The following is a 22,670-nucleotide window of genomic DNA, read 5'->3' as shown; positions in this document are numbered from 1 at the left end:
TTTTTTTTTGTTATGACTTGACAAATGCTCTCTTTGGTGACCTCTCACCGAAGACGGTTCTCAGATCCCAGAAGCCCACAATGTGAATAAACCTTCCTGTTTGTGTTCTAAAGGGAGATTTGAAAAAGTTGGGGCAAAAGGGAGTTCATTGTAAATTCCCTCTTGTTCAGAGTTATGAAGAAAAGCCTTAACCAAGGCTCTGTAGCCCATTGAACAGTTTCCCAATTAACACGTTCCAACCAATTTTTATGTTTTTGTGTTGGTAAAATGCGTTTTACCAACATGCTGCTTAGCGCCAATTTGAAGGTTTGAGTGACCTTGTAGAACATTGTATTTTTCACACTTTTGTGACTGAGTTCATGCTAGAAGCTAATGTGCACCAGACAAATGTCGTTGCCTTATTAATTACGTCACATTCGAAGATGAGAAGTGCTTTAATGTTCTATTCAAGTTGAGGAGAGCTCAGCTCTGCCTGGCAGGGTGTTGGACAGTCAGAACCCAGCCTCTAGTTAGCCACTCAGGGATAAGTGTTTTCATCTCTGTCCCTGGAAATGGACCTGAAAGTGCATCCTTTATGTTTGTTTTTGAAACATTCAGACCTTTGTTCACAGCACACCAGCAGCATCCCAGAAGTTCAGTATTGTCATAATTATTGCATGTACACGTTCATTGGTCTTGAAAAAGTGCAATGTATGACTTTTTGTTTGAATAAAATAAGGAAGTGATCATCTGTGTATGGTCTTTACTTGATCAGTGTTGGAGGGATTTGCTGGAATTCAATTAAACTTGACCCAGATGGTAGCTGTATTTAATGGTGATTTTTGCAGTACTCATTGTTTAAAATTATTTTTTATCGTGCTTCTAACACCTTCACCACCATAACCTGAGTTAGCTGTCCAGGTCTCCCCGATAAAAAAGTTAACACACATCTCTATAGGAATGCATGTACCTCATTCACAAATACCTTAGAGTTTGGGATAAATAGCACCTTTTGGACCTTTGGATCTTCCTGGATGTCATTAGTAACTGCACATACATTTTAGTATAATTTTATACTGCCTGGTCTAATGTGGCGCTTTTAGTTGGTGTTGCAAGATGAAAACTCAAGTTTTGAATAAACGGAAGGCACAGTGTTGACCAGGTGATTGCAGTAGTGTTACAGGGTAATGCTATCAGTTGTGACTAACGATGGAACCTTCTGATCTCTTCTGATCGAATCAACAAGCGTACAGGGTTTACACCAATCATCAAGAGCGGACAGACCAGGTGAGTGAGCCAACTGAGCATTCGATAGAAGCCTGTTCTTCTTACACTTTTTTGGTACTGTGTAAATCCATCAGTCTTTCTCCCTGCCACTTCGTGCTGACCTGAGTCCCATGATAATCCTGTTGTTTTCACTCTTGCTCACTCAGTCCTGTCTCGGAGTGAACTTTCCTGCTCTTTTGTTGTCCGCACTGTTCATGATCTCCCCCAGCCCTCTTTATCAAGGAAGGTATTTTGTCCAAAGTGTAACGGGGTGTCCCTGTACCCCGGGATCTAGCATACGCAAGCGAAATGTGAAAAACGCCCCTTGCCCTACCATTCTGCCTCAACCAGTAATCTCTGTAATCTGATTAAGGCCTCTTGTTTAACTGTTTCGGCTGCTGAGTGCTTATTACAACCTGACTCCCTCAAAGACATTTCACAGTGTCACACAGATACTCCGCGTCCAACTGAGAAGAGCCTTGGGACTGAGACCGCAAAGATGAGCTCCGAGAACAACGTGGACTACCCTAGAAAGATACTGGACTACGTGGAGGGCTTCTTGGTATCAAAGGTAATTCACACTGCCTGCCAATTCTGTATGTTTTCCAATCGTTACAATAAAATGGTACTGTGATTTATGGTCTTAAATGTAAATTACACTTCTAGCATGCAGTGTCTACACAACAAACCTGGTATGGACATATTGACATTGCGGAGTCACATGGTATTGCGATAAATAAAATGGCAATGAGAAACTTGTCATCAGATGTTCAGCTCCCTCTCTTGGTTGATGTCCTGAATGTCTACTGAACGTTATGTGATAAAAGGTCAAGTGGTCCCCTAAGGCCCCCAGCTCCGACAAAGTCCTCCTCTCCCACACAGACCCTGTTTGCCTCCTGTGAGCTGGGTGTGTATGACCTCCTGCTGGCGTCAGGGCAGCCCCTTTCCGCTGCCGAGGTGGCACGGGGGCTGGGAACCAGCGAGGATGGGATGGAGCGCCTCCTGTCTGCGTGCGTGGGACTGCAGCTTCTGACCGCCCAGGCTGGCGACGACAAGGGTACTGTTCCCTCAGGTCCAGATTACAGGGTCATACTGCAGTTATACTTCAGTCCACTAGAACACTGTTTACGTGATTAGAGCATTTTCAAAACTTTTAACAATAGGAAGTTGGCCTCTGACCAGACAGTCTCTCAAAATAAAAACATGTCTGGATATTTACTGGTGTAATACTTCTGAACATAAAACTTGTGCACCAGCACATCAATGTTTCATTCAAGAACAGCGAACAGTAATGTTCTCTGTTGCAAATGATGTAATTCAAGTAAATATGTTTTGCTGTTATAGCTCAGTGTTAAGGACATCGGTAATACTCTCAGCATGAACGTACAAAAAAGGATGTTAACTGATACTTCTTTGCGCATTCTGATTTCAGTGTTTGTGAGACAATTGTAATTTAAACACCAGTAAATGTAGAGGAAGGTGTTTCTGTGAAAGAAATGATCTTGAAATTAGGAGACAAATGTAGAATGAAAATGACGTTTTGTACAGTACTTCAGCTCTGCATTGACTGTCTGTGTTTATTGGACACAGTGGACTTACTGCTTTTGGAAGGTGCAACCAAAAGGTGAATCAAATTCTGTATGAAACAAGATGCGAACAGTACATTTATTTGAATTCTCTGTCACTGTGTTAGTTGTGTTTCTGTCAGCTCTGCTTGACCTATCATGTTAGAAGTTCGTTGTCATTGCGTTCAGTGAATGTACAGAAAACTTAAAATACATTCAAGCTTTTTCTTTTGTGCAATGGCATGATCTCTGAAAATCTGATTACCCGCAGTTCTGTTGTTATTGTTATTATTTATTTATTTGTCAGATATCCTAATCCAAGCTGACTTACAGAGCATTAGAAGTGCTGTGCAGAATACTAATAACAAATAAGCAAGCACAGCACAGCAGATTGCATACGGCTACATAAAATGTAATATGGGGCCTTCGTATCTATATGTTTATGTGGTTTGGACACAAAGCTGGATTATAAGCCTTTTGCCTCTTGCTGCTAGGGTTAACAGGTTTGGGTTTTTGTGTATTATGAGTTTTAAAAACAAATATTAAACTGAAAAAAAAAAACAGAAAAACACTAGCAACAACATTACATTATCTGAATGTGGAGAAAAGGGAAAAAACTGCATGTGGCATGCTGCCACTGCCCATTTAGGGGAGTTATGAATATTAACCTCTATTCACTTGTGAGAGTCTGCAACAGTGCGAATAGCAGTGCTATTTCTTGAATTTATTGCAATTGTTTCCAAATAAAAAAGAGGCAGTTAGTCCAACTGTGTGACAAGTTCATCGCTCACACACACCAGCCTAGTTTGAAAGACTAGGCCCATTGGAGTGAGAGAACAAAACATTCAGATAGTGCTGAAGTACTAATGTCTTGTGGGAATTTTAAACATGGACATTTTTTCTGCCTTTCTAGTCCTCTATAGCAACACAGAGATGTCAAAGATGTACCTCACAAAGTCCAGTCCACGGTCTTTGTTTCATTCTATACAGTACAACTCCAAGACCATCTACTTATGCTGGCACTACCTTACTGATGCAGTCAGGTAAGTAACACTTGCGGCTGACAATATGCATGCATGTATATGAACGCACGCTCACACACTGACAGAGAGATTGTTTCATAACTGACTTATACTGTTCGTCATTGAGTTTTTAGCTTGTGGTTACATTTTTATGCTTTCAGAACATTAGTTTGCAGTCACTAAAATTAATGAACAACGTCGTGTCACTCGGGTAATTTTCATATTCAAATTTACAGCTGAGGACAAGGTCCATTTCAGATGCACTGACAATAGATTCACAAGAGTCAATAAAGACAGTAGTCTACAAAAAATTTAGGCTTTTAATTGTCTGTCCAGGTAACAAAGTACTGCAGCATAAAAGCACACAAAAATAAAAAGCTTTTTCTGGAGGCAAATGCTATTGTGCAAATCATCTGTATGAACAAATCATATTCTGTTCAGAAATGTCAGCAAACATCAACAAAGATGATGTGGCTCTTCATTGCAAGACACATCCATTTCAACCTCACATCAAATTCAAAGGATTCAAAGCATTCAGAGGTTATTCAGTACAGCCAAAGCATTTCAGTACACAAACTTATAAGATCAATCCTTCCTCTCTCTCTTTCAAGAATACAAAACAACAAAACAAGATAAAAAGATATTTTCTTTTTTTTTGCAGAGAGGGGAAAAACCAGTATGAGAAAGCCTTTGGAGTGAGCTCCAAAGACCTCTTTGAAGCTCTGTACAGGTGAGAGTAGAAAAGGTGTCCTCTCCAGAGCCCCTTTTGCAGGCTGATCCCCCTCTGTGGGCAGGGGTTATTAATATTCCTCTGGCGCCTCCTCTCCTTCAGTGCGTATGAAGCTGTCATCTCTGCCCAGTAATGACTTTTCAGAGTCTAAACTGCTTTGAGATGAGAGATAAGAGCAGGTCTCTGTCCCAGAGCTGTACTGTGTTTCATTCAGGCCCGCTGTTCCACAAGCTGCTCATACAAACCGCACAGACGGCTCCCCCCCACCACCAACATGGAAAATGGTACTATTTATAGAGCCCTGGTGTTTTAAGGAGCAGGTCAGGGGTCATGTTAGGCCCCGTGGAAGCTGCCTGGGATGAGGGGAAACTGCCCTTTTGATGAGAGCTGGCACAGTTAGAGAGTCCACACAGTGGCAAAGGTCACTTTTTTTGTTCCCTCTCACTCCTACCTGTCCACTGGCAGTCCTCATGGGATGAGTCTTCCACTGGGGAACTTCTCCTTTTTTATAGAAATGGAGGTGTGGATGATGTCATGAAAAATGACATTTGATCCCACTTTTCATGGAAATGTATGAGTGGGTAATGTCATGAAAGATGACATTTGATTGTTTCATTGTATTGCTTAACTAGAATCATACAGAACACATCTACTATGATAATACAAATGTGAAAATTTAAAATACAAATTGAAAACATAAATTGAATATTTATTACATTTTCACATAATTTATTACATTTTCACATATCATTGGCAACAAATAACAAAGGAAAAATAATGCGCTGAAATATTCATGAGAGGACCAAAATGGGGTTCAGAGTGACTTCTTTGTCATCAGGAGAGGAAGTTCCCTTTAAAATATTACGTCATCCCACTCAGGACAGTCAGAGCTTCTAATCTCACAGACAGCGTCTCTTATTGGATGCAAGTTCAAGTTTCCATATCATTATCAGAACCCTGTCCTCTTAGCTTGGCCTTACGCATTCTCTGTTTCTGTTCCCCTCAAAAGGGCATCTGGCCGCAAGAAAACAACATGCATTAATAAGTAATGGAAGACAGAAAGAACACTTCATCGCTGGTGGGCTCAGCAGAGCTGTCGGTCTGAGTATTTGTAAAGTTTTGCGTTCTCTACGGTTACAGCCAGGGCTGCCAGGCATGGGTGACTCACGATTGGCTGTTCCATCCTGGCTGCCCCAGGTTGTCTCCAATATGAAAAGCTTGACATTTGGGTCCTTGAGTGTGGCAGGATATTGGATCGGGCACAGTGTGGCTTTGGGACATGAGCGGGGAACGTCTGCCCCCTCCCTGTGTGCCGTTCACTTACCCAACATGCTATTTGTTTTCTCAGCAGACACGGCAGCAGCGCGCCGGCTCGCTGCTGGGTAGGGAAGCTGGGAATAAAAAGAGCTCCCCCAGGCGACAGATTACCAAAACACCCATAAGCAGCTCTGAAGAAAACGGCTTGCCCTCTGGGAGCCCAAATGCAGGCTCAGTTTGCGTGTTGGTGCACACAGCACTTTGCCCCCACTTAGATTCCAGATGACGCCCACTCGAGCGCTTAGTCAGACAGATTTTCAATCAAAAACTTTTGCAGTGCTTTGCTTTTGATAAGATGTGTGTGCTCATTTCAGGTCTGATGAAGAGTGTGTGCTCATTTCAGGTCTGATGAAGAGATGGTCAAGTTCATGCAGCTCATGAACTCCATCTGGAATATCTGTGGCAAAGACGTGGTAACGGCCTTCGACCTCTCGCCCTTCAAGACCATTTATGACCTTGGAGGTTGGTAGCATTTAATGTTAAGTATGTCCTCATGTTGCCTTCAGCAGATGTTTGTGCAACATTTACTAAAGACTACTTTGCTTTAGTAAATCACTAACTGACTCTCAAGTCACCATCAACAAACATGGACTCTCAATCTAAAAAAAAAAAATCTCTTTTCATCCGATGCGCCTCATGACATTAATTGCCTTCAATGGCACCCTTATACAGAGTGACTTTACATCTCACATCTTCATTTATACTTTGCCTATTTAAGACAGAAATGTAGGTTAAGTACCTCGCTCAAGGGTACCTAGAGCACCCAGGATCTGAAGGCGCAATCTTCCAGTTACTAAGTCACAGCTCCCTAAACATCATGCCACACTTCTGCCCGAACTCATCGATTTAAATTGCGATTTCAGTTGAAAAGACAGATAGCCCCTCTTTCCACAGATCAATGAAAAACTAAAAAAACTGAACTGAAATCTTTATTGGCAGCAGTGTACATTATGTACCCTGGAAACTGCAGTGAAACCCTTTTCGCTTGCCGTGCAGCAATGAAACCACAATTCCCTGTGCGCTTATCTGAGCATTTACACTGAGCACAGAAATGTGCTATGAGTCCATTCGATTCCGCATGGCGTAGCATTTGCGCCCCCTCCGCAGTGTGTTGAAGCGGACCGTGGAGTTGCTACACTTCTGTTCGTCTGAAGGGGGGGGAGCAACCTCAGGGACCATATGGAGGAAGTGGAACACGGCTCGGCTTTCACGGTTCCGGTCCCATGTGCTTGGACAGGTGAGGCACCCAGGCGTATTGGGGGGCCCAGGATGCTGACGTCAGGTCCACCCGGTCAGTGGCAGCCATCTGTCCCTGTTGCTGCTGCCGGACCATCTCTTCAGAACCACAGAGAAATTAGCGGAACACAGAAGTGACTGAGGGCACTGATCCATTTACCGGCACCATTTTATTGAAGGGTGAAGTGCGGGATGTAAGAGGTGATCACTTTTCCTAAGGGGTTGTTGGAATGAGGGACACAGCAATAACAGATGAAAGAGCCCTTTCAATCAATCTAAGTTGGGTAACATCAGAATTTTCCCAGGAGTAATAAAATCATTGGATGAATCATCTGTCTGCAAAGTAGAGCACACCCAGCCAGCAGCTAATGTGCTTGATGAGAATAGGTTTATGTGTTTGGGTTGAGCAGTAAGTAGTGCTCGTCTCCACAGGGTGGAGCTGTGCAGTCACTACTCTGAGGGGTCTGGTGCCAGGCTTTCTACCTCTCTTTTGGCATGCAGACACAGGGCTCTCAACCAGACGGGAGAGCAGCCTGGTGAGATAGACCCCCGACTGGGCATGCCGGGGGGAGGGGGGGCGGGGTGCGCATTGCTTTGTGCCAACCCTCAACCTTCAGTCATCCCTCATGAAGAACGAAGGGGGGGGGGTGGCTTAGGGGCAGCGCAAGGACACAAAACAAATCTCAAATGCCTCTCAAGCTTCCACTCCCTCCCACATACTCTTAATGAGGATCTCCTGGCATCCTCAGATAGCAGAAATAAACAAGCAGGATGTAAGTCACATCAGGATGTCAAAAGATTTAAAAATGCATTCTCCTCTGGCCAAGGGTATTGTGAATGAGTTCTACCGAAATCCCACCAGACAGCAGGCGCTTGATCCACAGCCATAAAATGGACGGATGTTTTTGCAGCCGGACTCTGGGGAAATCCTGCGGACCCGAGATGGACACGGACATAAAGTGGCCGTCTCGTATTATCTGCTTCCAGAGAGCATCTGATAAGCCAACATGCTGGGCCAGAGAAATCAGAGGAGATTAAGGGTGCACAGAGCGGATCTCCTGCAGAATGATATGTCAGAGCTCCGCTCAGGCGGAGGAACGTTCGCTTACATTATTCAGGAAAACAAGGTCGCTGTCGAGTTTAATTGTCTTTGATGGTGGACGGCGTGTTGATCTCAGAGGGGAGCCGAGATTGTGCAAAAGGTGATGGGGAGCTGCGGCCCCGGTCCAGCTGAAGCCGGCTGAAGTGTTCATGCCTCAGGCCAAGGGGCTAAGAGCCCACAACCAGTTGACGTCACCTGACAGCTTTCCTCACAATGCTTAATTGGCTCTGGGGTCATGTTTGTGTGTGTGTTTTAGTCACATGACCTCACAGAGAGTGTGTGTGTGCGCCCTGGTGATTATAGGTGAACAGCCTGAGACTACAGGAACAAATTGCATCTCTTACTATGAGTACCCTCTTCCTGTCAAAGGCAGTGGGTGGGCTTAAAGGACACGCATTGTCCTCTCACTGCAGGGGTGATAGGCATCGTTACTGGTCCTTTCAGTTCCCTTTCTGTGTCCGCCCTGCAACAGCTTTTGTGGAGGGCTTCCACAGGGAACGGTGTCGTGTTTGAACAATGAGAACAAGGCAAAATAGGAGTGTGTGGGGAGAACGATGACAGCATGATTAACTGAGGTAACATTTGGAGGGAAACGTGTTTAATAATGAAAGCCTTGGCTTTTGACAGCCAAGAAGACGAAGCTGGCATTTAGAGAGGAGAAAAATGAAAATTTCAGGAAGGGGTAATGTCTATTCTCTCCTTGTCTCCTGTATCAAGAGGACGCACATTCTAGTTAACATCAAGTCATTTTAGATTTACAAGACAGTCTTAAAAAATCCTTGCCTTTGTCGTCATCTCAAAACAAGGGTGAACTTCGAGTCCTCCAGAAGTTTGATTCGTTGTTGTCAGTTTATACTCTTGACCTCCTTTAAAAGCTTTGATCATAAGAAATTACGCAATCTATACAAAGAGTGACCCACAGTACTTGTAGCTCTACATCTCAAATATTTTGCAACCGTGGTATAGTATTTGTCCCATAACTACATTAATATTGATTTATACATTAACAATCCTAAAGGCTTTAGCTCTGCATTCTGTTCTTTACTTCATTTTCCTTTCAGCTGGACCACCTCAGGTTCACAGTTTCCTTCTTGTGTCCTCTTTCATTTTTTTAAAGGTTGCAGTGGAGCGCTGGCCAAACAGTGCACATCTGCATACCCAGAATCCACGGTGACGATCTTTGATCTTCCGAAGGTGGTGTGCACAGCCAAGGAGCACTTTATGTCAGCGGATGAGGGGAGGGTTTTCTTCCACAAAGGTACCTCAGCCGTTACCCAGACTTCCACTGGCATCCGCGCAGAGGACAGCTAGGGGATTGATAACTCATTGCAGGAAGAAGAGATCATTGGTTCAGGGATCATTTGTCAAGGCTCTAATACTGATGTCAGACTGACAGAGCGCAGGAGGAAAGGCTGTATCAGTGCAGAATCAGGAAGCAGGCAGCAAGGTCACACTTATCAATTTGTATCACCTCAGACTTTGAATGACGCACACATCGCCCTAATTCCGATTTAGTGATGCAATGCTCAGTGACCTTCCAAAAAAAAAAATGTGACACATCATACATCTGTATAGCACCTTGTCACACCCAAGGAACAGTGGTCATTCAAGCTGTTGTCACTTAATTTGAGGACACATGATTCATTAATTTGTTACTCCACTGCTGCTCAGTGTCATATCCTGAAAAAATGTGTCCTTTTTTTGTGAAAGCACAGACAACAGGGGTAATGAAATCTCAGAGACTTCCTGTCTAACTGTCAGCCGTGGTGTCGTATCCGCGGAGATGCCTGTCTCCTGAGTCATATGATGAAATAGAGGTCGGTTCCGAGAAGAAAGGTTGTCCTAGGGGAGGGTGGGGAGGGAGAGGGGTGGGGGCAAGGTGAGCGGTGATGCTCTTTGGGGGCATCCTGGTTGGTCTGTGTTAATGTAGAAGTGTCAGGGTGCCAAGCCTGCAGCTGCTTCTCTCTGTCTCTCAACAAGACAAATTACACTGGCTTCACAGCTCAGTCTCTATCCCATGAAACCAAGAGGGAGGAATTACAATGATACTAAGCGTCAGGCCATTTATTCACCGTCTCCTTGTGAAGGAAATGGCAGCTCAGATATGCAGATGAAATGTGAGGCTTTGGAGAGTCACACATACTCTACATTATGTGTATGATTGCATTACAATACTGGCATTCAACTCTTATCCAGAGTGACTTACATAGGTTACTTTTTAACATGTTATCCATTTATAGAGCTGGATATTTATTGAGGCAACTGTGAGCTAAGTGCCTTGCCCAAGGGTACAACAGCAGTGCCACGGCAGGGAATTGAACTGGCAACCCTTCGAGTCCTGCTCCTTACCACTATGCTACACTGCCACCAGTTTATGATCATGTCAGTGATTATGTGTATGATTATTAATAGCATGCAATTTTTACATATTATCCATTTATACAGTTGGATATTTACAGATGAAATGTGGGAGTATGAAATATAAGTATGAAATATACAATCCAAATAAAAGTGCTACAGATAAGCTATGAGGAACATTGATCAGGATATTGTGTAATAGATTTCATAATCCTAGAGGGAGGGAGCCAACAGGTTGACTAGTTGTAATTTAATCAGTTGCCTCTCACACCGGCACTGTTTGTTCAATTATTGAATTATTGAGAAGTGGGTACATATACAGGTGGTACAGCATGACATACAAGACCAGTCCCCAGGCCATGGGCATATGGCTGGTTGTGCTGGACTTGTCTCTTGTCTCTGAGTAACTGAAACTTCCTCTGCAACTGTGTTAGGGGACTTCTTCAAAGACTCTCTCCCTGAAGCGGACCTCTACATTCTCGCCAGAATCCTGCATGACTGGACAGATGCTCGGAGCCTGGAGCTGCTCACCAAGGTCCACAGGTCCTGCAAACCAGGTACAGAACCACATACACTGGGCAGAGTACCAAGACATGAGCAAGCCACAGCCTCTCTCCACCACAGAAAAAGACCACTCCCCCCTGATAACGATTGGCTGTCAAAGAGATTCCATAAGGAAATTATAAAGATTTCATAGAAAAAAGGGCTGTTTTTGAAAAAATAAGAAATGTCATATTCTGTTCTATTCTGAGCTGTGTATGTATTCTAAAAGTTTGTTCAGCCAAACTCAGGAGAGGAAAGGCAAGGCTGAAGCAGAGAATCCATATTTACATCTCAGAGAGTTCTCCCACTGTACTCTTGCCTCCCTCTCTAAGGTCTGATTAATTGCAGCTGAAATGTTTCACTGAGGCCAGAATCCCTGACCTGCGGTGATAAAAACTGTGTCAGTGCCTCCAGAGCTTTGTCCTGGCTGGACAGGGTCATAACTGCCCAAACGGTTTCAGCCTTGGACATGCAAATTTGGACCAAAAAAAAAATCTTCACAAACATGCCTCTGAGCTGTTCTCCTCAAATGTACATTTACAAAGGAAAAAAAAAAAAAGAAAACGCTAGCCTCAGAAATCTCATTTGCACCCACAAGCAAGTTATGTAATGCACAGACTCCCTGCTGCAGTGAAGACCATAGACTATGACATTGCTTTGATCTTGCAGTCTCCGTTAGCATAGAAAGCAGTCGATTACTATAAAGAGGAGTTGAATAAAACAAAGAGTGTGGGATTGTGTCAAGTGTCTCTGCTTCGCCACCTTTGTGTGCCCTGAGACGTGGTAAATCTTCTCCTAGTGGGTTGTGTTGCCTTGACGCTGTCACGTATGCCGTTTGCGGGGTGGGTTCTAATGCAAACACTAAATCACACACGGTTACAAATGGAAATGGGACCCATGCTCCATCACTCCAAGGCCTGATGGGGTGACACAGACAAGACAATTCAGATTGATCTTATCCCTGTCGGCCATGGATATCTTATGAGCTTTATCTCTCGGCTGAAAGAAACAAAACTCAATTTGTTTGACATCCCTCCCCTCTCCTCTCTTTCTTCATGTGTCTGTATATCACGCACAGGGGGGGAGGGGCAGGTTTTTGAAATAGTCATGGACTCTGGAACCGCACGCCTGGCTCACACTCAGCAAAAGCAAAGACTACATCACTACTGTGTAAGAGTTATGGCAAAACCATCACTAAACAATACACATTTCCAATGTGAATACACTACTTAGGAGCTAGCTGGCTTCACTGATTGAAGTAACATTACTGAAAACTATGCAAGTTTTTTGAGCATAACACAGCCACAACCACCTGTGAATGGTACAGCCAGCTGTTGTGCTTTGTGGTTTGGCTCAGAATGCGTTGGGCCACTCTCAGCTTCTTTTGACATGGCTGATGTGCTCACCTCGTACATGTCACACAGCTAGACTCTGCCTGCACCCCACATCACACAGGGAGCGCAGAATCCAGGAGAGACAGCCTGAGCATGCCCGATATGCAGCTGTGAATTACCGCGCCCTGGGGATCGTCAGGGTCGCTCAGCCTTGAGATTAGATCTGTCGCCTTGCAGCTGGATCCACGAGCCCTCCCATTGGTCATTCTGATTCCATAGGAGTCAGCCTGCGCAGATCCAGACTGACATTGGTAGCATCTGACCCTTTCATGCACTGTGTACATGAGCCCACAACATCCATCTCACCACCCAACATTCATTCTGTGCCCTCTTCAAGGATCACAGTAACATACAGCTTTCCTCCTCTGTATGGTGACAGGGGCTGTCTCTTTCTGAGATGAGTGATGATTCGTACTCACTGATAAGGAACCCATACAGACTATTAATATATAATGACTTGGGTGAGCAATGCCCCTTTACTCAAGTGTTGGAGATACGTCTGGTTTTTATTCAGTCCAAAACCTTATTAGATACCTTGTTATGTTTGATTTATGGGGCCCACCATGCATAGGACTATAGTAATAAGACACAGCAATACACCAAAAGACCCCTGCCAGAAGCCTGGCAGGGTAGCAAAACAATATTGAGAGTCTGTTTACCTATGCTGTGCACAACTGCTCTGACAACATTTGGTCCAGAATAACTGATCCAGAAAAAACTTGCCAAATCTTCCTCCTAATCTCAACAACAATGTGGCAAAAAACCTGAAACTAACTCAGGATCAGTACTTGGGAGGAAAACCTATATGTGTAAATTCTGCAGATACAATTCTGCATGTGTCACTGCGCTGTGTGTGACCAGGTGGGGGCGTGCTGTTGGTGGAGGCTCTTCTGAATGAGGACAACAGCGGCCCCCTGACAGCCCAGCTGTACTCCCTGAACATGCTGGTGCAGACGGAGGGGAGGGAGAGAAAGGCGTCAGAGTACACTGCCCTCCTGACCACCGCTGGGTTCGCCAACATCCAGGTCCAGAGGACAGGAAAGATCTACGATGCTATCCTGGCTAGGAAGTAGGCTGGTAGCTGAGCGGCTTTCTTCCTTGATGGTATTTTTTTTTTAAATCAACTCAGAGCCCCAGGTTCAATGTGACCATAGTACACCTTGTCAATAATGTTGAGTGAGACATTTTAAGCAAGTGTTTTTTTTTTTTTTTTTTAACTTGCCAAATATATTTTATTGTTTGGTATTTGGTGATCATTGAAAAATAATCCATTAAAAATCTTAGGCAAGAATTGAAAAATGTACAGCTTGATTAAATTTACGACAAAAAAGTAAAGACTGCAGTCAGATAGAACCTCTGTACTTGAGCCTGGCACACCTTAACATGCTGTAGGATGGTTTTTGTATTCTTTTCCTACATTAAAGCTTTCAGTAAACATCTCTTCAGTGTTCTGAACCAATTTATTTGTAGCATAGTTTAATGCCTTCAGTACTGTATCCCTCAATGACCCACGACAATGTATTTATTTTGGCTTTTCCCCTTATAGCTATTGTAGAAACATAGAACCTGCCTTTTTTTTTGCTTTGAATCCTGAGGAAAAACACTACCTCAAAATTCTCACTGTTATTTTTGGTGCCATGGAAAAAAGTATACCCCATTAAAATGTATGTACAAAATTACATTTAAAATCTAAACAAAAAATACAAAAATAAAAAGTGTTCACTTCAGAATGATACAGCTAAAGGTGTTCAATATTCTCTCTGTTCATTGATTGCTGAAATGTAACAGAGCAATCCAGTAAGATGGGGTTCATTCTGGGTTGAGTGGATATGTGACCTGGGCTGTGAGGTCACATGGCCAGTGGCCATCTCTCTTCCTCCGGCAGGGATCACACAGACCATTGGGCACGACCACCTGGGAAACCGATCTCACACCCCATTGGGTAACCCATTGCTCAAGGAACCACAGCGATGCAGGGTTGTCAGTAGAGGGGGATTCTCTCTCAGACATCACTGCGTTAATTAATCACAAATGGCAGCTGCATTAAAATAGAATTACAAGAATGGCAATTTGAAGTGATATGATGTTATGCTGATGGACAAACATATGTCTGAGTGTGTACATGTTTGGTGTAGCGGTTAAGGTTGCAGGCTGGAGCCCCAGGTGATGCATTGCGGTTGTACCCTTGAGCAATGTACTCATCCTGAACCATTTCAGATCACATCTAGGTGTATAATATGTTGCTATTCTTAAAGGCACATACAAAGCAAATTTGTAAAATAATGTTTATGTGAATATGATCAGAATCAGAATCAGACGTTGCTGGGCCAGTATCCTTTTACACATACAAGGAATTTGACTACAGTTCAAATGACTCTTGTAGTGCTCTCATACAACGTCAGGGTGACAACAACAAACACCACCCAACAGTGGTGATACAACAAAGAACAACAACAGTAGTGCAGGACACATACATGGAATGGAGTAAGGACGGAATGAATGAGGTCTATAAAAATAAATATGAACAGATACTGTACTATAAGTTAACAGCTACTGCACAATAAGTTAAAGCGTACACGAGTGCAGGCTGTGGGTCTGTACGGCAATTAGTTACAGACAACTATTGCACTGTGTTTATGATCGTGGTCTTGCTAAAAACCACAGAGTAAGATGTGATGAAGCACCAAGGTTTGTCCTTGCTGGCTCTAACACATCCCTGCTGGAATTCACATTAAAGCCCCGGTCACGCACGCACCCTGTGCTGCTTAGAGATGGCCTGCACTTAGGGGACAGAAAGGTAAATGTGCAGTGTTTCTGGCCAGCACAGCTTACAGGGAAGTCAAAAACTCTCATGATGGGGACACAGCGAGAGAAGTAAGCACTCCCTGAGTGAGTGAGTGTGTGTGCGTGTGTGTGTGTGTGTTTCTATGTGTGTATGTGTTTGTGTGTGGGTGTGTGCGCGCATGTGTGTGTGTGTGTGTGTGTGTGTGTGTGTGTGTGTGTGTGTGTGTGTGTGTGTGTGTGCGTGTGAGTGTGTTTGAGTTTATGCATTTGTCAGGTCCCCATTCCTCATCCATCTGTAGATAAGGGATGTTAACAGCAGCGTGCCAAAGTCTGACTCACAAGCAGCAAATGTCCCGCACAGAGCCCTGGCCATTACTCACTCAGAGGGATGACGCAGCCTGTATCCGTCGCTCCCTGTCCCTGTCCTCCTCTCAGCTGCAGGCCACGGAGCACTGCGCCAGGAAAGGACGGAGGACACCGTTAAAGAATTTCTGCTCATTGCTGATTGGATTCCTAGTCAATCTGGCCATGATGACACCTCTGCTCGATTGAATGGTTTTGTAAGATTGAACTTCAAAAATCCCCCTGCAGCTCTGACTCTGTTTCTGTAATGGATTCCACCATCTTTCCATATCAATTTTCTCTCTAACATTGTGTTGAAAAGGCTGGTTTTATGAGAGGGTGAAACCCAGTGGAAGTTTTTTGGTTAGACGTTGCAAGCGTTCCTAACGTGAGGGATGTTGATTGGTGTGTATTTGATACATCCAGAAACACTTTCCCTGGGATTCAGTGCAATATTTTCTAAAAAAAAACTAAATTCATTTTATGCTCCAATGAGATATACATTTCAATATTAATTATAAGGAAAATTACTGATAATTTATTCAGGGAACAGCTCAAGGTGTCCTGAGAATAATTAATTACATGAATTTTCTATCAGAAAAATGGCTGAGCAGACCCTGACAGCTTTATACTTTTGACCCTACTTTCTGATTAAGTCAACACCATTAGTCCCTACAATCGATTCAAAAATCAATTTGTCATCTGGAGACAGATTTTGTGATAGATTGTTGTGATCACTGATGCTTTCAATTTATTTCAAAAATGGATTTGCAGAAAATACACTGATACCTATAAAATTAATTATTTTTGAAGAAACAAATTAAAAAGAGATAAAAGAGCAAAATGCATAATGATCAAGGCCTGTTTTCTTCTTTTAAAAGGAGCATCTTACACAGCCCTGCAAAGACATCTTTGCTACGTCTGTTTTCAGTTTAACCTTGCCAGCAGCGATTCTGAAAAAAAGGATAGAAACAAACAGACAATGTTATTTATATATTTTGATATGAATGCTCCAAAATTAAGGCGTGTGGCGTGAGAAATTGAGAGTCACATTGAGTGATGTCAGCCTGCTTCACCCACAGACCCTGTGGAGGTCTTAAGGCATGCTGGGGGCATAGAACTAACTCACCTAAAGGGTCACATGATTTGAAAGAACGTGCTCATGACACTGGTAGGAAAAAACATTGTCAAAATGCTGCCTGTAATTAAATTTGGTCTCAAATATTAATTGACCGAGATGAAACAATATGGATTTTCAACTGAAGATCTGACAGGCTTAAGAAATGTGGCAATTCAGGGAATATAAGATAGGAATTGTTTGTTTACAATTAAGTTCCACGACTTAAGTTTTCATAGCAGAAAAAAGCAGATCAAAGCAAAGCATTCACATCCAGTTCAGAGATGTTCTGATAAATGATTCATGGGTAACCTAGCCGTGCAACTCGACACACTTTCCATTATTGTGCAATTCTCAGGTGATTTGGGGAAGGAATCACAATGCATATGTGACGCTATTTTTACATCCTCGAATTTGTGCTTCAACACTCTGATCATCCCTTCATTGAGGAAACAACACTCGCAATGTTCAAACGCGGGGCAGGCGTTCCATTGCCTTCATTAACCTCCAGGGAACTGCAACAATAACCTTGACAGGAGCGGGCCGACAAACATGGTAATTAGCGAAATCAGTATGTCTCATTCAGCGCTGTCTGTTCAGACTTATCAATGTCAAAAAGACAGGCGGAGAGTGAATTAGGATGTGTCCGGGCGGTCGAGGGCGGTGAGTCATGCTTTGGGTGTTTTGTCACAGGAGAGGAGCCACCCTTCTCCCTTCACAGCCTGACCTGGGGACCTTTAACTGGCTCTCCTCTCTGGTATTGTGTCCATGGGAATGCCGTGTTCTGAGGTCTGGTGCCTCTTTCGATGTGAACTCTTGCTCATGGAACATTTGTCATTGTTGCAAAAAGGCAGGTGACTCATAACCCCAGCTGGGAAATACAACCGCATCGACCACACAAGGCTGACGGTCTGAAATTTCAAGCTGAAAGGGAAAGAGACAGCTTTGAAGAATAACTACCTAGATTTGAACTGTTTTTTTTTTCCTTCCAGGGTAAAGAGATTCTTAAGCATGGGAAAAAGGTCATGACCGAATCATAGGTCAGACAACATTGGGAAGGCCGAATTGTTTTAACAAGGAAATACACCATTTTGTTGTTTGACTATTTCGCATTTTTAATCACAATTGATAAAAAAATTTTTGCAGTTGAAAATCAGCTCCACGCAATTTCTGTTCTCTTCTGCTTGCATAATGAAATACCAAAATCTGTCATGTTGAAGATGATGAACAAGATGTAGCTGTTTGTTGTTTCATGAAATACAGACCTCAAACTGGGACAGTGCTGAAAAATATAAAATGAGACAGTGACGTGGTCCTGCAGTTCCAGAAGCCTGTGGGTCTTTTCAGGGGAGTCACATGCACACATGCTAACACAAGTCTTTTCAGGATTTGATAAAAGCTGTGACTTCCACCACAGGCAATTCTTTTGTCAATTCAAAACATTTCAATTATTCATCAGAAACAGCTTCACTAATGACAGCGTCGAACAGAGGACAACGCCATTTCATCCCTGTAGGTTTTTCTTTCAGATGAATACAATTCAGTTCAACAATCATTCAGCTAAGGGAACACTGCTTGAGTAGTGTGATTGAATGGATGCCTGCCATTTGTTGAAAATAACAGAAAAGCATTTCAGTTTACTCCATTACGAGGTGTTTCTGAGGTGCTAAAACAGTTTCCCTTCTTAGTCAGGGAAAAGGGTGTTAGAGGAGAAACATTAAGCTTTTTAATAACCCCTCAGATTTGTGAATTAAAGCCACCCCCCCAAAAAAATAGGTATTACAATTCATTAACATCTTATATTAGTTGATGTCACATGCAACCATATTCAATCATACACAAGGTGGACACCTCATCCAACAGCTTTCCTAGCTTCAATGAGGCACCACCACAAATCTAGGCCATGTTTTTTTTGTATTCTGACCCAAAAAAGGTGTTTCATATTGCAGTCTCTCATTGCAGGCAGTCACCTTTCAGGAGGACTTTCAGTAAGGGTTAATCTGTGATCCTGCTTATAGATCGATCTAGGTCATGACCACTGGATAAAAACACATTTTTTTTGTTGGAGGATTCATTCAATGTAATGCCTCTGTAACAAGAAAAAATCACAGGTGCATTATACAGACAGACACCTCATCTGCTATTGAAAAGATATACCCCAATGCATTAGAATATATGGAACAAGGGAGGTAAGAAGGTTCTTCTTCAGACTCCCAGAAGCGGCCTGACAACATGGCTTTAAGGAAGACCGGGCAACCCTGAGCATCACTTTTGCCTGTTGTCTGACAACACATTTGTCTGACAGCCACCCGGGCCCTGATTATGCAGGGACATGTGCTTTGGAGGGAGCAGCGTGAGAGACGCCACTGTAATGCCGATGTTGCACGGGTGGCCCTGGGTTTATCGCATTGTTAGTACAGGGGCGTGTCTGCAGAGTGGCACTGCTGTCACTGTCAGCTACAGATGACATATCGATTCCCAGGACAATGACAAATCCCATTTTCCTCGGCTTGGCTGGAGCGTTAGCTCCAGTGCTGTTCCAGACATATTCCATTTTTCTCAATAAGCGCAGTGATAAGGGGTGATGGGGGATGTCTGAACAAACACAGGTTGCCTCAGGAAAATTTCCCTTCTGAAGCAGTGAGATCTGTCGTTCGAAACAGCAGCCACGAAACAATGCTTTCGATCACTGAATTACTCTCTGCAGATCAAATTAAAGATACCTTAATATTCATATGCTGGGAAGCACCACTGTGCAGAGAGAGATAGGGAGAGAGAGAGAGAGAGAGAGCGAGAGAGAGAGAGAGAGCATCTCCATCTCTCCTCTTTAACAGCATTAGAATGAGCTGTTTTTCACTAACAGGGATTGTCTCACACAAAGATATCTCTCGGCTTGGCTTATAGGAGGCAACAAAATAACCGCATTTAATTAAACTTTACAAAAGTTGTCCTACATGATCTAACATACTGGTAGCTGCCGGCAGCTATACAGATATCCATCTTCGACTATGATACACTAATTGATTGTAATGATGTCTTCAGGGCACTCAGTATATCTCCATCATTGAAAGTCACACATTTTTCCAACAAAGTCCAAGCTTAACTACAGACTGTATGCTCATTATTCAAGTCACACCACAGCAATGGACAGAACTGTAGATTTCACTCGCAGTGGTCAAATTTACTGACATCACTTAACCCTGACCAACAGACAATTAAAAACTCAAGCATGTCACTTAGTTATTTGTTATTACGTTAATTATGAATATGTGCACTTAGAGTTAAGCTTATTCACATGGTACAGGTTCAACAGCAGTGTCCTACCTGGGACTGCACATCTAGCACCACAATACTGGCCTGTACATATCTCACTGCACACATGCCATTTGCTTCAGTTGTGCAAATACAGGGCAGCCAACACGCATAGAATTTCATACTGGATTCAGACAGCGCTGGCAATGAAACATAAATAAATGAGAAAATAAGCTTTGCATGAGACCAATGGCACAGATGTGAGCTGTCAGGATCCGAGCTGAAGGAAGCGGGTGTTTGGGTTTCCCTCCCTATTCCAGGGTTGCATTAATAAGTGATATAAAATAAATTATGAAAAAGAATGGAAAAAGGAGAGCCATTGCTTTCGCTTTTTGAACGCTCCAGCAGCCTTGCTGGGCAGTGCACATAAGCGAGAAGGTACAGACAATGAAAGGACAATGGAAAGCAACTACATTAAATAATTGCACCAGGCTGTGAGGCAAAAGCCAAACCTGACACTAAATGTCCCATGCACCTTTCTATCCCACTGTTTCTTGTTTGTGTCATGTGTTAACTTTTTTGCAAATACAATCTTTTCCCCTGAGATTAACTGAGTAACTGAGAACTGATTCTAAAGTCTATGATCCACTCCATTCTCTTTCTAGACATTCTTCAAATCAAGCAATAATACACTCCAGGATGTGTGTTATTATGAGTATTCGCATGATAGTGACGCGGTTGCTAGAGTGCCAATAATTGCAATAACACACACCCTTGAGTGTAATAAGATTATTTATTTTTTAAACAGATCCACATGCTAATTTGAAATGGTAATCAAATAATTAAATCTCGTATAAGAAGAGAGTCAGAATTCACTATAACATTAAGCTTCAGCAATAAAATAAAAAGTCTTCCTTACACCAAAGAAATTAATCTGCTACATTATCAGGCTAGTGTAGTAGCCCGATATTTGTCCATATTAGGATACTACACTAGCTAGTTAGTTACCGAACAGGTAACCTGCTGACTCACTTGGGTCCTGTTGCTGGATCAAGATGACACACTTCCTAATTTGTCAATAGCAGCTAGCTAGTGGAACAGCTAACTTAGCCAGCTAGGTTGCCTCTTGTTTTTATACAAATTGATTTGTGCATTAACATTGAAGGTACAGGTTTTGCAGTACAAGTCCAAGCCCTGACCATGTTGCAGCAGCATTTTCTGTTCTCGGGGGACTGCACACATAAAAACCATAATAGTCTGACAACTTATTTGCAGTATTTTAAACTCTGACAATATCCAGTCTAAAATAATACTGAGATAAGGGGTCAGATTTTGTTGGCACAAAAATATAATACTATAGGCAACGCAGTTTTTGGCCTGTTTTTGGTAGTACCATCAGCAAAAATGACTGCTAAAATTGCAAGTTTTCATCCTGATAGCACTAATGTTTTTCCCAGTACAGGAGGGTGATGGGTGATCACTGTACATGTGAATATTCATGGTACAGCAGTATCTTGGATACAGCACAGTATGCATTTTTATCCTTACAATTATGTCATCCGAGAGTTGGTAGAAAGCTTGGCGCAATGTCATATCTGAACATTTGACAAGCTGAATTTGATTAAAAATAAATGATTCCCTATAACAAAAATGGGAAAGGCATCTGCTGATGATATCATCATTTAGTTAACAATGTCAGCTCATTTCAATGAGAACATTTGTTTTTGGGGGAAAAAACAAAACATTTTTTCCATGTTTTTTTTTAATAAAATCTTTTGTAGCTTGTCACAGTGTAATTAATTTGCTTTGTATGGATGGCAACAATCACTGACAGCATTTATTGGCCAGTTATTAAAACACTGACAGTCAGGCACAATAAAAATATAGTTCAGGATGCCCTGCCTTGCAAATGCAATGTGATAGAGAAGGAAAAAGAGAATGACAGCAAACTAAAGAAATTCTGTATGTAACTGAAAACGAAGTAAGAGTCAAGCGTGACTTATGAAAAGCATCTGCTGTATGCCTGTGGCAGATGTTCAAATTCAGCCCCCTTCCTATTCCCTGTCTGTTGCTGTAAAGGTGACAGCACCCTTGTCCTTCCACCCACTGGGTCACGCCAGCACACCGTGGGCTTGATTGCTGATATTTTTCAGAGCAACCTTCAGTTCTGCTGTACATGTGGTGACATCCACCTTAGTCAGATGACATGTACCCTTCTGATCCATTATCCAAGACCAGACCAGTCAGGAGTTTATGGCTATATATGTTGTCCCTAATGTCCTTAATTCCATTAACTGCACCCATATTCATGATAGTAGGTATCTTTTCATCTTAACACAGCATAATACTCGTGAAATAACAACGCAATTAACGGCGCATAATTTTTCATTCCTTTAGACATTCTGCAATTTCCATAGTCTTTCATATGCTAATACATTCCACTCCCTCCAGGTGAGGAGTGTGCGTGTGTGAGAGTGGTTTGACTGGGAGGTGAGGTAGAGGTTTAGCAAGTCAGGCATTAATCTCCCCTTGCATCAAATGCTCTAGGCAAAGCCAATTGCTATTATCTGCCTTTTAGGAGAATACCATTGGGCTGAGGTGCAAGAGTGAACACACTTTTAAAGGTAATTTGGCATCCTGAGTGGCCAGTGCGTGTCACATGC

General features: G+C 42.8%; 1 protein-coding gene across 1 annotated transcript; it reads left to right on the top strand.

Moving 5' to 3' along the window:
* Nucleotides 1-1,744: 1,744 nt before the first annotated feature.
* On the top strand, nucleotides 1,745-13,585 carry asmt (acetylserotonin O-methyltransferase). The gene is made up of 8 exons (XM_036541322.1): nucleotides 1,745-1,816; nucleotides 2,128-2,302; nucleotides 3,724-3,853; nucleotides 4,494-4,562; nucleotides 6,223-6,341; nucleotides 9,335-9,475; nucleotides 11,010-11,132; nucleotides 13,374-13,585. The coding sequence occupies exons 1-8, from the start codon at nucleotides 1,745-1,747 to the stop codon at nucleotides 13,583-13,585; spliced, it is 1,041 nt and encodes a 346-aa protein (XP_036397215.1).
* Nucleotides 13,586-22,670: the final 9,085 nt, after the last annotated feature.

Source organism: Megalops cyprinoides, chromosome 11 (genome assembly GCF_013368585.1).
Source record: "Megalops cyprinoides isolate fMegCyp1 chromosome 11, fMegCyp1.pri, whole genome shotgun sequence".
In the NCBI taxonomy this organism is placed as follows: Eukaryota; Metazoa; Chordata; class Actinopteri; order Elopiformes; family Megalopidae; genus Megalops; species Megalops cyprinoides.
Note: the sequence above shows the minus strand (reverse complement) of the source record. Positions and strands in the feature narration are given on the sequence as shown.

Bases quoted from the DNA above. Each gene is read 5' to 3' on its own strand.
- asmt (XM_036541322.1), top strand. From the start codon at position 1,745: ATGAGCTCCGAGAACAACGTGGACTACCCTAGAAAGATACTGGACTAC. The intron at 9,476-11,009 runs GTACCTCAGCCG...CAACTGTGTTAG, and splicing joins GAGGGTTTTCTTCCACAAAG to GGGACTTCTTCAAAGACTCT. The intron at 11,133-13,373 runs GTACAGAACCAC...GTGTGTGACCAG, and splicing joins CCACAGGTCCTGCAAACCAG to GTGGGGGCGTGCTGTTGGTG.